Raw genomic sequence first — 14,222 nt, 5'->3', positions numbered from 1 at the left:
GAACTCAGTTCCTTCCTCAATCCTTTTGTTTTGTATTCTTAGATGATCTCAATCATTCCCAGGGCTTCAACTTGTACCTAGATCATAACTCCTTTTCTGAGTTGCAGAGCTGTGTTGTCTTTGGGGGAACAAGTACCTCCCACTGAAAAATCCAATAGATATTTCAAAGCCTGCATACTTAATACTGGAATCAATGATCTATCCTATCCCCCAGATATGCTCCTCCTTGGATGTCTGCTATTTCAATGGATAGGAGAACCAACCACCTAATTGATTCTCTGACCTGCTATGTGGAATTAATCATTCCCTATTTATTCCTCACAAACTCTAGATCTCAAGGTTGAAAGGAATCTGAGGGAAGTGGTGAGGACAGACTTTCACTCTTTCTCACAACCTTGACACAGATGACTAACGCTTTTCCAACACTTCACAGTTTACAAGGTGCTTTCACAAACATCATCTCCTGGTGCTGAGGGCTGCTCATCACCTCCACCAGGGCAAGCGATACAAGTACCGAAAGTCTGAAGATACTCTTGTAACGGCACACGCCGTTTACACAGCACTGTGCTTGATGGGATTTCCAGCCAGTGGTTTAAATGTTTAAACAGAACTTGAAACTGCTGGCAGTGCGACAGCTGGGACCAGTGTCAAGGAAGTTCTAGGTGTAGCAAACTTTTTTCAGAAGGGATAATTAATCAGAGCCCTGGCACTTTAATGAAATAAACTTCTGCCTCTTTCATTTAATGGACAGGATGCTGGGGTTCAAATTCACATGCAGGTTTCACCGAGGACAGAGGAATCAGCCCAGAAGGTCCAAGACTGGGTTGATAGTGCCTTGATCCCAACCCCCACCAAGCCTGCATCACCTCCCTGGTGCCAAAGTCTAAAGCACACACGGAGCCATCATAGCTCTGGGCGCTATGGTGCCCTCAACACCAGGCCTAAACCAGAGGGGACCAGAGGAGCTCCCGAGGCCCCAGCATGCAGGATCTTCCCTCTGCATTCTTCCCTACACACCCCCTCAGAGCGAAGAGGCCAGGGCTCTATAGCCTCCCCTCCACATCTGCTGAAGGTTTTGCCAGATGAACAGATGGGGAATGCACACCGTGCAGCTGCAGCCCTGCGGATGCCTCCCCCAGATCACAGGACGGAAAATGATACTGGGATGGTAAGACTGAAATGGTTTCAAGAATCAGAGGCGGGGTGTATGGGTCAGGGACAAACTAGTCTGGAACTCAAGAGACTACGACCCTCTTGGGATGATGGCTTAGAGCCATCCGGGTCACAGGTGTGCCTGGTGTGCATTTGGCATATAGAGGGCACATGGTATGGGTTTTGTGAATTGACCAACAATGATTTGAGATAAATAACAAAAAAACTCACCCATGTTGTGATGCTCCTAAGCCACTAGGAAAGGTTTGTTTAAAAGTTGCTGTTATTAAGGGCTCAAGTCCCAGATGCCACTGTCACTGAGTTGAATAAGCTGATCACTTTCTGTTGTGTACACATGTGTGTGTATGAGTTCTTTTTCCCCCAAACGACCTTCCGCATGCCTGGCATCAAAACTTACACTAACTGCCAAGTAGAAAGGAAACCACAAAGGGGAATCCCCGGGCAGAAACCTGGCAAGTTTTGGGGGGAAAAGTCACATGCTTATTTGTATTTTAGGAAAGGATTGACAAATGACTTTGCAACCTAGAATGATATACTCTGGGAACCTGGGAGGTAATGCAAACCCCTCATTTTCCTGCTGGGGAAACTGAGGCCTAAGTGGCAAATCAGGGGGTTGCTTGAAGTCTCAAAGTTAATGAGACCAGCTGGGATAAGAACTGAAATGCCTCAATTATTCCACTGAGGTATACAGGTGAAAGCAGTAGCTCTCAAATGTGTCCAAATCATCAGGAGTGCTTCTTAAAACACAGATGGCTAGACCCCACCCCTAGAGTTTTCAATTCAGCTCTCCTTGGGCGGGCCCAAGAACTGGCATTTCTAACAAGTTCCCAGGCGATGAGGCTGCTTCTGGGGTGGGGACCACATCTGAGAGCCACTGGGGATACAGTAAGAGGAGGCTCGTGGCCTGGGATCCCTGGGCTCAAGCTAAGTGGAGACAAGTCGGGTTTTGGGAAGCTGGCTGATGAGTCCTGCTCAGTGGAGCCTGATCCACGGTGACAGACGTCACCTTGTAGTCCACCAACCTAATCAAGGACCATCATTTCCCTCAATTGCTCTTCTCCATGCTGTCCACCAGTGATTCCTACCCAACTGGGGGCTGGAATCAAGTTTCAGGGGTTCCAAAGGTGTTACCAAGGAGTCACCAGTTTTTACTGGACTGGACAACAGGTCCTTTAAGGTCTTCCCTGACTCAAGTGTGTGGCCCTGGGGAAGCCCTTAACGCCTCACTCTCAAGGCAGGCAAATGGCTCTGCATAAAAAGTCTTGCACTATCAAGGGAACAGCTCAACATTCTAAATGTTACTGTAATACATTTTCTTACTCGAACAAATTCCTGGGGGGAGGTTGCTGGTAATCAATACCTTTCATGCTACTAGAATTCTGCTTCAGAAATGCAGACCTCTGGCAGGGCTTAGAACCTTCAGTAAAAGAGGTTTTTTTCATTTTGTTCCAGTGGGACCTGACTTATATTATAAGCTACCTGACCACCCTGAGTTCAGTAACAAACTTCAACTTTTTAGATCTAACACTCATCTAAAACTCTTCTTCTCTGTGCTCTGCTGAACAAGTCTCTCCATCCAGGTGCCTACTTGCATTTTTAGGCTGCGCTTACCTGGCTAAGTAAAACTTACCTTAGGGCATCAGGAAATAAGCATTAGATTCAAGAGTCAGGAAACCTGGGCTTGAATTCTGGCTTCGTCCCTTGCTAAGAACATAGATTTTAGCAAGCTAGCTTAACCCACCACTAACCCTTCAGTAAAATGGGGGAAATAATGGTTTTCTCCTAGGATTACTGGTGAGGCTAAATGGGGTACATGGGAGAAGCACCTGCTGTGGCCTCTGCAAATAGCACACACTCCAACGTCAGTATCCGCCTTCCCTACATCTGTCAAACAGCCCAGATATAAGAATAGGCTGGGAACAAGCATTCGAGAACCCATGCTGTGCTGCCATGCTGTCTGTGGAAGGGGTGACAACTGCTGTAGAGTCCAACAGAAAGCAGATGGACACTGAAGCCCAACATGCAATTTTCATACAATCACCTGACTATAACAAGCACTCATTCACAAGAGTTGTTATTTCTAGTAACTTATGGGGGCTCCAAATATACTCAACTAAAAATAATGATGAAAGAAGTTATTTTTAAAAATGGGCCTTCAAGCTGAGTTACCAGATATTTATATCCCTCTGCAAGGCAAGGAAATTAAAATGGGCAATCTCTTATCAAGGCCACACAGTTCCTTTCTCCAATAATTTGTCCCCGTAACTGGCATGAGTATTAAAAATATACTCAAGCACTTTTCCTCTGCGATTTTCCAAAATTTAACCTATGTTTCAAGACCATTAACTAACATTGGCTCCCAGTGTTTGCAGATCAACAGGTAAGAGGACGCCCTAACTGTTGACTCATTCTGGCAACTCTTCTCTCGGGCCATTAAAGATCACCTCCTGTCCCTCACCTCAGATTCTCACCCTTCATTCGCTTCTGACTTCTGTGTGTGGAGGTCTTCTAAACCCTACACCATAATCTCCTCCTCTCCCAACCATGCTGCTCCCCATTGCCTGCTTAGCTGATCCCAGGCCTGTGTCTTCAGAAGGAAGAAGGGAAGGGGGGGGGGGTGTGAAGGGAGCAGGTCCAGCGATCTCTCAGGTCCCTGCCAGCTCCCACATTCTATAATTCTAGGATTCCTTGCCCTAACCACCTGGTCTCTGAAAAGAAAACAACTGACTTCCATAAATCAGTCATTAACTGAAACCACATACAATTTACCTTCTCCCACTTTAATATAAATGTTTCTTGCTATCTTGAGTTCAGTGAATGAAGTGACTGCCCCGTACTCCTTTTGAGCCCAATTTAACAGATGTTCGTTTCCATGGGGGAAGCTCCTTTCTTCTGTTTCTGCTGACAAAGAGAAGTTTCCTGATGAAAATTGGACCGTGGAACCCTGAGACACCTAGAGGAAAGAGAACAGAATAAAGGAACATACATATTTAATGTGACACAGTCACCAGGGGCTGAATTATCATTAGAGAAAGCACTTATCAGACAACCAATGGGTATTTGTCAATCTAACCTCTTCTCTTTGTTATAAAGGCAGATCATCTATTTTCAGCAGCTGATTCAAGAAACAGTCCCAAGGCTACTTCTTTTAGGAAACAACAAAGCTACCAATGATGCAGGACACCTCCAAGAATTTTTAAAGAACTCTGGGATGAGAGACTGCAGAGTGCATTGTGAGTTATCATAAGACTTATCACTGCTGTTCTTTCTGATATCTAAATTGAAGTAATTTCAAGTAATGAGTTTCAAATCAAGCAGAAAGCCTTAGTTGAGTGTTGTCATGGGCTTGTTGTGGGCTTCAAGATCAGGCAAGCAATCCAAAGCCTTGTTAGGAAGTACATTTGACTTCTAGGTCTTCCATGACCGCAGCATCTACCAACAGTCGCCACCAAAGATACACAGCAGGAATGCCCCTAGGGTTTATGTTCTCCTGAATGCTGAGATAAGAAGAATGACTGGAGACTGCCAGCCTTCTACCACATTACACTGCGTCCTAGAAGTGAGATGCATGCATATTATAGTTTATTTTGTAAGACACCCCCCCCCCAAACCCATAGATAATGAAGTCATGAGGCTGTTGAACTGATCCTAATAAAACTTTTGGGCTGATTTATGCAAGTACCACATTCTTGCTTGATGTACTTAGACAATTGCTGACCTAGCACATCATGGTATATATAATTAACACATACAAAAAGAGGAAAATTATCATCTTGCTGCTGCACTGCAATCAAATTTAGTTGGTGAAAATATGTATGTCATCTTTATTGGCTAGCATTTATAAAAATAACTGATTTCATTAATGTCAGGGTGAAACCTCAAATTGTCAGCAAAAAGGTTCATAAATTCCCAAGTCACACAACTACAAATGTATTAAGTTTCACATTAACTACTTGTCATTATCAAAAAGCAAAACAATTTCTGAAAGGATTATAAATAGCCAGACTAAAAGCAGGTGAGGGCAGGGATTTTGCTCATGGTTCTATTAATTACAGCAGTATTTTCAGGCTTAATGCACATACAAAATAGTACTTACCCTAACTATTGTGCTAAGCATTAATATTTTCTATTCAATTATATGTATGTACAGTAGTCTCCGCTTATCTGTGGGACATATCTTCTAAGACCTCTAGCGGATGTCTGAAACCATACACAGTACTGAACCCTATACCATGCTTTTTTCCCTACATATGCATACCTATAATAAAGTTTAATTTAGAAGTTACACACAGTAAGAGATTAACAACAGTAACTACTAATAAAATAGAGCAATTAAAACAGTATGTTGCAAATAAAAGCTATGTGAATGTGGTCTGTCTTCTTCAAAGTGTCTTATTCTAATGTATTTGCCCTTCTTCTTATGATGATGTCAGATAATAAAATGCTTATGTGATGAGGGGTGCCTGGATACCTCAGCTGGTTAACCTTCTGACTCATGATTTCGGCTTAGATCATCTCAGGGTCATGAGGCTGACCTCCACATGGGGCTCCACGTTCATCGAGGAGGCTACTCGAGATTCTCTTCCCCTCCTGCTGCCCATCCCCCTGCTTATGCTCACTCTCTCTCTCTCTCTCTCTCTCTCTCAAATAAATAAAAATAAATAAATAAATAAATAAATCTTTTTTTTTTTTTAATGCCTACATGAGGAGTTGAAGTGAGGTTAATGACATAGGCATTGTGGTACAGTGTTAGGCTACTACTGACCTCCTGACAATTCATTGGAAGGAGGATAATCTGCTTCTAGACTGCAGTTGACCACCAATAACAGAAACCATGGAAAGCAAAACTGCAGATAAGAGGTACTACTGAATTTTTTTAAACGCTAGGAAAGAAGTTTCTCCCCAAATTGATTCCATGACCTACTAATGCTGTGGTCTCACTCTTGGCTGAAAAGTAGAAGCATTTAAGAGCTTCCAGATATCCTTAGGTCCAGGCTACACCCAGACCAATTAGAATCTTTGGGATGGGACCTAGACACTGGATATATTAAAGCTCCCTGAGCAATTCCAAAGGTCAGCCTTGGTTGAGAAGCCCCGCCTTAGCGGGTACTGAGTAACCCGATAGTTTAAAAAGCATTATTATAGGTCAGAGACAGTGTGGGTACCTTGCAGCTTTCTCTACATCAGTGGCTCTTCCCTGGGGTTATTTTGTCCCCCAAGGGACATTTGGCAATGTCTGGAAACATCTGTGATTGTCACAACCAGGAAGGAGGAGCTATCCAGTGAAGAGGCCAGGAATGCTGCTAAACATTCTACAATGCACAGAACAGCCCCCATGATAAATAATTATCCAAAATGTTAATACTATTGTGACTGAGAAATCCTGGCCTATACTTTGAACTGACCAAATGTTAGTAACACTCAAACATCTATGGGATCCCCAGATTGGATCCCTAAACTGACAGCCCTCTCTATATTAGAAGTTGAGCTGGTTAGCACTTAATAAATAATAAGAGAAGCTTCCTGGTTTGTATTGGCTCGGGAAGTCCAGAGCTAATCATTACTAAGCTGGACATAAGCCATGACCTCTTCATTAGTTACCACCTCTTGCACACCTACTATGTATCAGGTGCCACCAAGTGCTATGAGGTGGGGTAATGACATTTGCTAAGTGTCCTGATGCCAGTTTTATATAAAGCAAAGCCAGTGGGGACTGTTCAGCTTCAACCTTGTTTTGACAATGCCTTGCATAAGAAAAGGTTCCTGAACCATTTACCTGACAAAGAACCATGCCAACCTACATATAAATCCTCGGAGGCTTTGCGACTCACCAGCACTGAACTTCAGGGTTTATCTGAGTTTTATGACTTAAGCACTGTAGTAAGATCTTCTTTTCACTGAAAAGCACTTGTGCTAAAAAGTCATTTGTATCAAGGCTGTCACCGAAAAAACCCACAACAGTGCAAAGGCCTTTGTCGCTCTGCCAGCACCATCCTGAATGTTTAGGCAGACATCCCCGGAGGTTCCACTCCTTTTGTCCTCCTTCATGCTACAGCCATAAAATCAAGCACTTGAGTTTTAAACATTTTACACAGAGTGTGTTTCTTCAGAGTGGAACGTGGGATATAGAGTGTAAATAAGAGAAGAAATAGAGAGCAACTTTGAAATGTACCCTCAAGTCACAGAAGAGCAATACTACGTCAAAGCAGATTCCTCAAGAAGGGGCAACTCCTGACTGATCCCTCCACGTCAACCCTGCTCAGGTCTGCATTCTCGTTCTCTCGGGCCAGAGGCAACTAGGTTCATACGCTCACAGCTGAGGAATTTGGAAAAGGAGTTAACTGCCACTCCTCAGGCACATTCCAATAAGAAGAAAGCAGAGCTGCCAGAGGCAGTGAAGTGTCCCTGACTGCAGGTCAGTGGAAATTTCCTGCTGTGGCTAGGGGTTAGTCAGCACTCCTCCGGACCACCGGTTCTCCTGGCTCCGACAAAGCTGGACGCCGACAAAGGCCTCCCCCAACCCTCACCAAGCTTTAGAAGGTAATGTTCTTTCCATCTGCTTCTTGGGATGACCTGAGAGCTAGGCTACTATGATTTCTACAGTAGAGACGAAGCAACCTTGGAGAAGCTACTGGCCTACCCAAGGTCAGAGAATCAGCACTGGAGCAAAACCAGAACTGGAGACTTCTGACTCCTGGTCATAGCTGGCCTGTATGGCACTAACCCTGCCAGAAGGAAGACCTCACTAGCTCCCAAGGTGGATTTCGGTTCTATCTGTAAGATTTGCCTTCCACCCACACATCTGAGCTATGCCTTCCAGACCAGGAATTTCTTCTTCTTTTCTCCATGAGACAAGTCTTCAAATGTCTGAAGATGTCATTTGAGCCTGATCATGACTTCAGATCCTCAGGGCACTATTTCCAGCCCCCTCAAGTCCTGCCCAGATACTGTGGTTGTCAGACCTTAACCAGCCTGGGCTCTGAAATGTGGTGCCTGGGACAGGGCTTGGTGTTTGGGGTGCGGTCTGACAGATGCACCATAATGGTTAATTCTGTGTCAACTTGACTGGACTACAGGGTGCCCACGTACTTTGTCAAACATTATTCTGAGTATTTCTGTGAGGGTATCTGTGGATAAGATTAACATTTAAATCAGGAGACTAAGTGAAACAGACTGTCCTTCCTAACATGTGTGTGGGCCTCATCCAATAGGCTGAAGGCCTGACCCCTCCCTGTCTAAGAGAAAATTCTCCTGCCTGACAAACTCGTCTCCTTCAAATTGGGACATCAGCTCTTCATGGTTCAGTAATAGCCTCCTGGACTTTGGATTCAAACTGGGACAAACTGTTTGGATCTGGGACTTGCTAGCTTCCATAATTGAGTGAGTCAGTTTCCTTACAATAAATCTCTTTCTACACCTATGTGGACACAATAAGGCCCAAAATCACATTAGCTTTTCTATCAGCTGAACCCTGCTGTTATTTCCTATTCATTAATTTATACTTTAAAAATACATGTGACATGTATCTATTGAGCTTCTAGGCCAGGCACTGTTGGAGATGCTGGGGTAACAGTACAGAAGGGGGCACGCAGAACTCCATATCCTTGTGGAGATTACGGTCTGGTAAGGAAGTCAGAGGCGTAAAATAACTAAGTAAAATACGTAATATCCTAAGAGGTGCTATGGAGAGAGAAGAGGAGAAGGTTTAATGCTGTCAAGGGGAAAGTCCAACTGAGAAAGTCATTGAGTAGCTAAAGTCCTGAAAGAGAGCAAGCTCTGCAGACTTCGGAAGGAAAGCATCTGTGGTTCAGAGAACACCAAGTGTGGAGGTCTGGCGACGGGGAGCGGGAGTGGGGAGCCAGTGCGGCTGGAGCACTGGGCTCTGGGTGGGGGAGAGGACACGTAGCTGAGATCAGAGAGGTCAGGGAGACCAGGAGCTCCAACCTGACCTTACCCTTACCTAACCTTACCGTGCTGGTAAGGGTTTGTGACGTTCAGTTTGGGTGAGATGGCTCACCACTGAGAGTTCGTGAAAACATCTAACAAGTGCTTTAACAGAATTACTCTGGTTGCTATGGCCAGTCTAGACTGAAGGGAGACAAGAGCAGGAGAGCAGGAGTAGACTTCTGCGATAAACTCAGGGAGAACAAGTGGCAGCTCAGGGCAGGGCAGTGGAGATGGTGGCACCTAAATACCCAGGTCTTTATTTTATCAGGGTGAGGCGTTTTACATCCTTCCCTTATACCAGTACCTCTTTCATACAAAGTCTTATATTTATTCCTTAGACCCATATTTGAAGTTTGTGGAGAACACAAACACATCTTTATTCTGTTAGCTGTCAACATCGCTGTATTTCCTATGTGTGTCTTCTACACGTTCATCTGAATCCCTGAGCAATGGAATAAGACCAGGCTAAGGTCTGTGGACTTGCAGGTACACCCCAGGGCTAACCCAAGCATGCTAAACAGCATTTGCTGGGGTCCCGAGTTGTTCAGCCACTACAAAGTAACTCCATAGAACCGCCCTCGTCTTATCTCTAAGGGCATCATGCTAGAACCTGTCCAGAGTCCTGCTGAAATAAAGACAAGCTCTATCACTGTCATCCCTCTAACAGTCAGGGCCCTACCCCCAGCCTCATCTTCATGGTATGGTCCCCTTATTAGAGTCTGGCTTGGGTTAAGGTCTGTGGAAGGACACAGATGTAAAGAGAATAACAAAAAGCAAATACCTTTTCTCATACAAGGAGGAGTTACAATCACAATTACAAAGAAAATGACCACATGAAGGAATATGGAATTGTTTTTTAAAATGTTAAGAACAAGGATTTTATATTTGGATAAAATGGCAGAAACTTTCTAAAGCTATTGATTCTATCCCCCATTCTCTACCTTGCCATCCTACCACCGCACTTTTGGCCCTAAGATCAACATGTATCTCAACCATTACAGTCACCTCCTATCTTCTGACCTGCTAATCCTGTCTCCCTCCTCCACCCTGGCACCTGAGAGATCATTCTTAAAAAAGTCAACACATGATGATGCAGGACAGTATCTAAGCATCTGAGATGGCATATGACCAGAGAGGGCCTCTGCCGGCCCCACTTCGTACCACACCCCCAGGTCCCCACCATATGGAATCACTCATCCTGCTGCTTCAGGCTCCCCAATCTTTTTACATCCTGCTCCCCACCTGCACTACTCTTCCCAAGCTTCACAGACTCCCTTCCTCTCCTCAAGCTGTCACACCTCTGGTCTAGCCCCTCTCTCCCACGTACTGTGACCATTTGCCAGCAAAACTGGCAAAAGAACAACACCTTGAGGGCCAAGAAAGCGCCTTGTTCATTTCAAATTTCCCGGGCTTGGCACACAGCACCAAGCAGGGACTTGCTAATTGCCTGCTGATTAGAATTCAACTCTGTTACAGGAAAGGATATGCCATAATTTCTCTATTCCTGTCACCCCAACTCCTTACTTCCCTCATTGCCCAGGAAATGATCTTTTAGCCAACCTTGAAACCCCATGATTTGCTTCTTCACCCAATAACTCCAGCTAAAAACCAATTATTAAATCATTCAGTAGCTCCATGTCTTCCCCCCAAAATTCAGTGAACTTTCCTCCTGCTTGCTAACTAAAACCCAGTCCTCTGACATTCCCTGACATGACAAACATCTTCCTGTGGGAATGAATGGAAGGCTGAGCTACAAGAATCCTGATCCTTAGCAAGCGTCTGCTGAAGGGGCAAACGTGAAGCACTTTACTGCTAATAAGCCCTGGGCTGCCGAGATGCACACTGGGCCGCCTCCTCTCCTGAGTGCTCTTCCCTACTTCAACCACGCACGACATTTGTATTTTAGATTCTGGTTATGCTACCAGATTTTTTTTTAAAGAGCAGAACATTACTCTATCTGCCAGTGCTGGGAGTTTTATTACAAGAACTTACGGCGAGGCAACGAGAGCCAAGTTTATTATTTTTTCTGGATCAGATTCAACAACCTTGTCCAAAAAGAGCAAGAAAAAAGCCAAAGAGGCAACCAGCTCCTTTGTTTCCACACCTGCATTTGAGCTTTAACTCTTAAAGTCCTAAGCAGATCCACGGAAGCCTCAAGATTTATCTCCCAAGCCCAAGTGAAGTGAACAAATCCTGGCTGATGGGTGCAGTCACCATTTTCCTGGAACAGAGGTTTTCTGTTTTAGCACTTAACTCAGCACACCAGCTGACTCAGAGGCCCGGTGGTTGCATCACAGTATCCCTCTGGGCCCCCCCCAAGTTGGTTTGGTCTTCAGTGAGGGGGGAAAGAGAAACTTTGCAGAGGGTGGTGCTATACCCTAAGGACTACCCTCGTCCTGGGCCCTTCCTCCTGCTTCACTGCCCTCACCTCATAAAGAATGCTCCCAGATGAACGGTCCTGACAAAGAAGTCTCATCTGAACTTTGTCCTCACCCTCCTCTAAGGCCACTCACATGTTACCTTCTCATGGGGCCTATTTAAAATTACAATCCAACTTTCCAGCAGCCCCACTCTAACAATTCTGATCCCCCCCACACACAACCTGCTTTCCATGTTCTCCTTGCTCTTAGATTGAACAGTCACCTACCAAACTATCATATAATTTACTTATTTATCATACTTATTGCCTATCTCCTCCCACCAGAACGTAAGCTTCTTCAGAGGCTGGGATCTTCATCTGGCCTGTTCATGAGGGTATTCTGTGCACCTAAAATAGTGTTGTATACAGCAAAGATACTCAAGAAGTGTTTGTTGAATGAATGAATGGATCTTGAGGTCCAACCGTTTGGTACTACCTGCCTAAATTTCTGTAATGGAGAAGGATTCTGAGGGCATTCATATACAGTAGTGGAGAAACGAGGAGGAGTCAACATGATGATCAATCATGTGTCTGCCAGTGGCTCAGGGCAGGCTGTACCTGTCTATAGCTGTCAAGTATAGTAGCCACTAGCCACATGCCACCACTGAACACTTGAAATATTGCTAGGTAAACTGACCTGTGTTGTAAATGTAAAATACATACCGGACTTTGTACTATGTCATATAGCACAAGAAAAAAAGCAAAGAAATCTCAACAATTTTTTTTATTGATTACATGTTAAATGATATTATTTGGTTATACTGGGTTAAATTACATATGCCATTACAATCAATTCCACGTTTCTTTTACCTTTTAAAATGCACTAATGGAGGATTTTTAAATTGCCTCTGTGGTTTACATTTCTATTGGTCAGCACTGCTCTAGAATCTCCTCCTATATGACTCTAAGGAAACACTCATAATATCCACCTATCCCTCTGCTTCTTGATCTGGTCTCAGAACATAAATTAGTGTCAAGAAGCCACCTCAAGTTCAATGCTTCACAAAGTGTGATCCTTAGGCCAGTAAAATCATCCTGAAGATTCCAGGGTGAGTAGGAATGTAGGCTACAGGAAATTGCATTATAACCTTCCTCCCACCACTCCCATGATTCCAATGCATATTTGAAGATCACTGCTCTAGGCTGTAGATACAAATATTACTTAAATTCCAAATAATCTTTGTTAAGCATGAACAGGATTGTGTACAGATCAAGCAAGAATCCTCTCCTCTGTGCTGGTAGAAAAAAGAAAGAAAGAAGAAAAAAAAAAAAAAAAGCCAAGAGGGAGAGGGTAAGACCAAGTCATGGATGGAGTCATCATCTTGCACATCTAAAAAGAAAGAAATGTGCCTTGTGAAATCAGAGGAGCCACAGCTACCCAAAGATAAAGAAAAGCCTGCTGACATCCCCAAGGAAAATCTATTCCAGGAATCACACACGAACACACCCTATATCTCAGCTGTGGTCCTTTTGGAGCTTGAGTTGCTGGTTGGGTGAGTGCCTGCTACTCAGGTTGTATACCTCCTTGGGGCTGGCTGCCCTGCTCTGCTCTGCTCTCACACCCAGCTTCACACATTCACATGACTTTGGCATTGGTGAAAGTGCAGCACGTAGACAATCAAGACCATCTCCTCTCCGTCTTTTGTCCTGCCCTGCCCCCAGCTTTTATGATTACTACTCCTTTTCCTGGACTCCTGTGCACACAAATCTCTTTTTGGAGTTGCATGCTTGGGAAAATAGAGCAAAATAAGAAAAACAAATAAAGCAAAGAAAAATTCAACAGTATTTCCAAAACACCTGCTGTGTCAAGTATTTACTAGTTCCATTCTAGAGGAAAAAAGAACATAGATACAGTAGAATAGGAATTTCTCTAGAATTTAGGTTTATATGTAATTAGGACCTATGCAGATGTGCCCTAGAACTCATAACAGTCCCCACACAGAAAGGCACTGAGGTTATGCTGTGGTGTATTCCGTGCACAAAGTCCAGTAAAAACAAACTTACATAAAATACTGGAACAGTACTGAAATATTTACCTCCCAAATGAGGACTAAACCCTATATTCTGAAAGAGGAAAATCACATGCTCTCCCTACCCAATTCCTGGGAGGGCTGTGCTTGCCTATTTCCTCCGAAGCCACGTGATATGAAATGTGATCTGAAACATGTTTTCTATTAACCATATATCATGACTCAATGTTTTTTTTTAAGTTTGTTTTAAAGAAATAATTTCCATGCCCACGAACCTACAGTCATAATTTGTAATGCTACATATTCATGAGCCATGGGATTATGGTATCTGCCAATGGTATACTCAAGAAACACAAATCCATGCAACCATTTAAAAATTCTTGGGTGTTTTTTATTTTGTATCTACAACCAGATTACTTTCTTCTACTAAAATGATTAAAACACTCAACACTTTTTCTCAAAACATTCATGATGGTCACCCTCTGCTTTTAATTTTAATTTTTGCTGAAACATAAAGAACTAAAGGATTGAAGCTGGCCTCTGTTCTTAACACCCAACATGTTTACACATGTCCAAGAAGAAAGCTCTGAGACGCTGCCCCTCTGAATATAAACATGCACAAACTTGAACGTGAGCCACTACAAAAAGCAATACTCTAATCTCCCATGGCAATGTTACAAAAATGATAGTATATGTGAATATACAAAGAGGAG

General features: G+C 43.7%; 1 protein-coding gene and 1 long non-coding RNA gene across 5 annotated transcripts in view; one reads left to right on the top strand and one right to left on the bottom strand.

Annotated features, from left to right (window-relative positions):
* The window catches only part of TGFBR3 (transforming growth factor beta receptor 3), a 193,994-nt gene that overhangs the window by 49,684 nt on the left and 130,088 nt on the right, over positions 1-14,222 (bottom strand). For all 4 annotated transcript variants that reach the window (XM_041750917.1, XM_041750919.1, XM_041750916.1 and 1 more), the window contains exon 5: positions 3,943-4,126. In XM_041750917.1, the coding sequence (XP_041606851.1) occupies positions 3,943-4,126 (184 nt within the window). The remainder of the gene's footprint in view (positions 1-3,942; positions 4,127-14,222) is intronic.
* Positions 374-6,528, top strand: LOC121488384. Its single transcript, XR_005987034.1, has 3 exons — positions 374-1,168; positions 4,267-4,406; positions 5,684-6,528. It is a non-coding gene; the product is annotated as an uncharacterized LOC121488384 (long non-coding RNA).

This window comes from Vulpes lagopus, chromosome 3 (genome assembly GCF_018345385.1).
Source record: "Vulpes lagopus strain Blue_001 chromosome 3, ASM1834538v1, whole genome shotgun sequence".
NCBI lineage: Eukaryota > Metazoa > Chordata > Mammalia > Carnivora > Canidae > Vulpes > Vulpes lagopus.
This window is presented reverse-complemented; position numbering and strand designations above follow the sequence as displayed.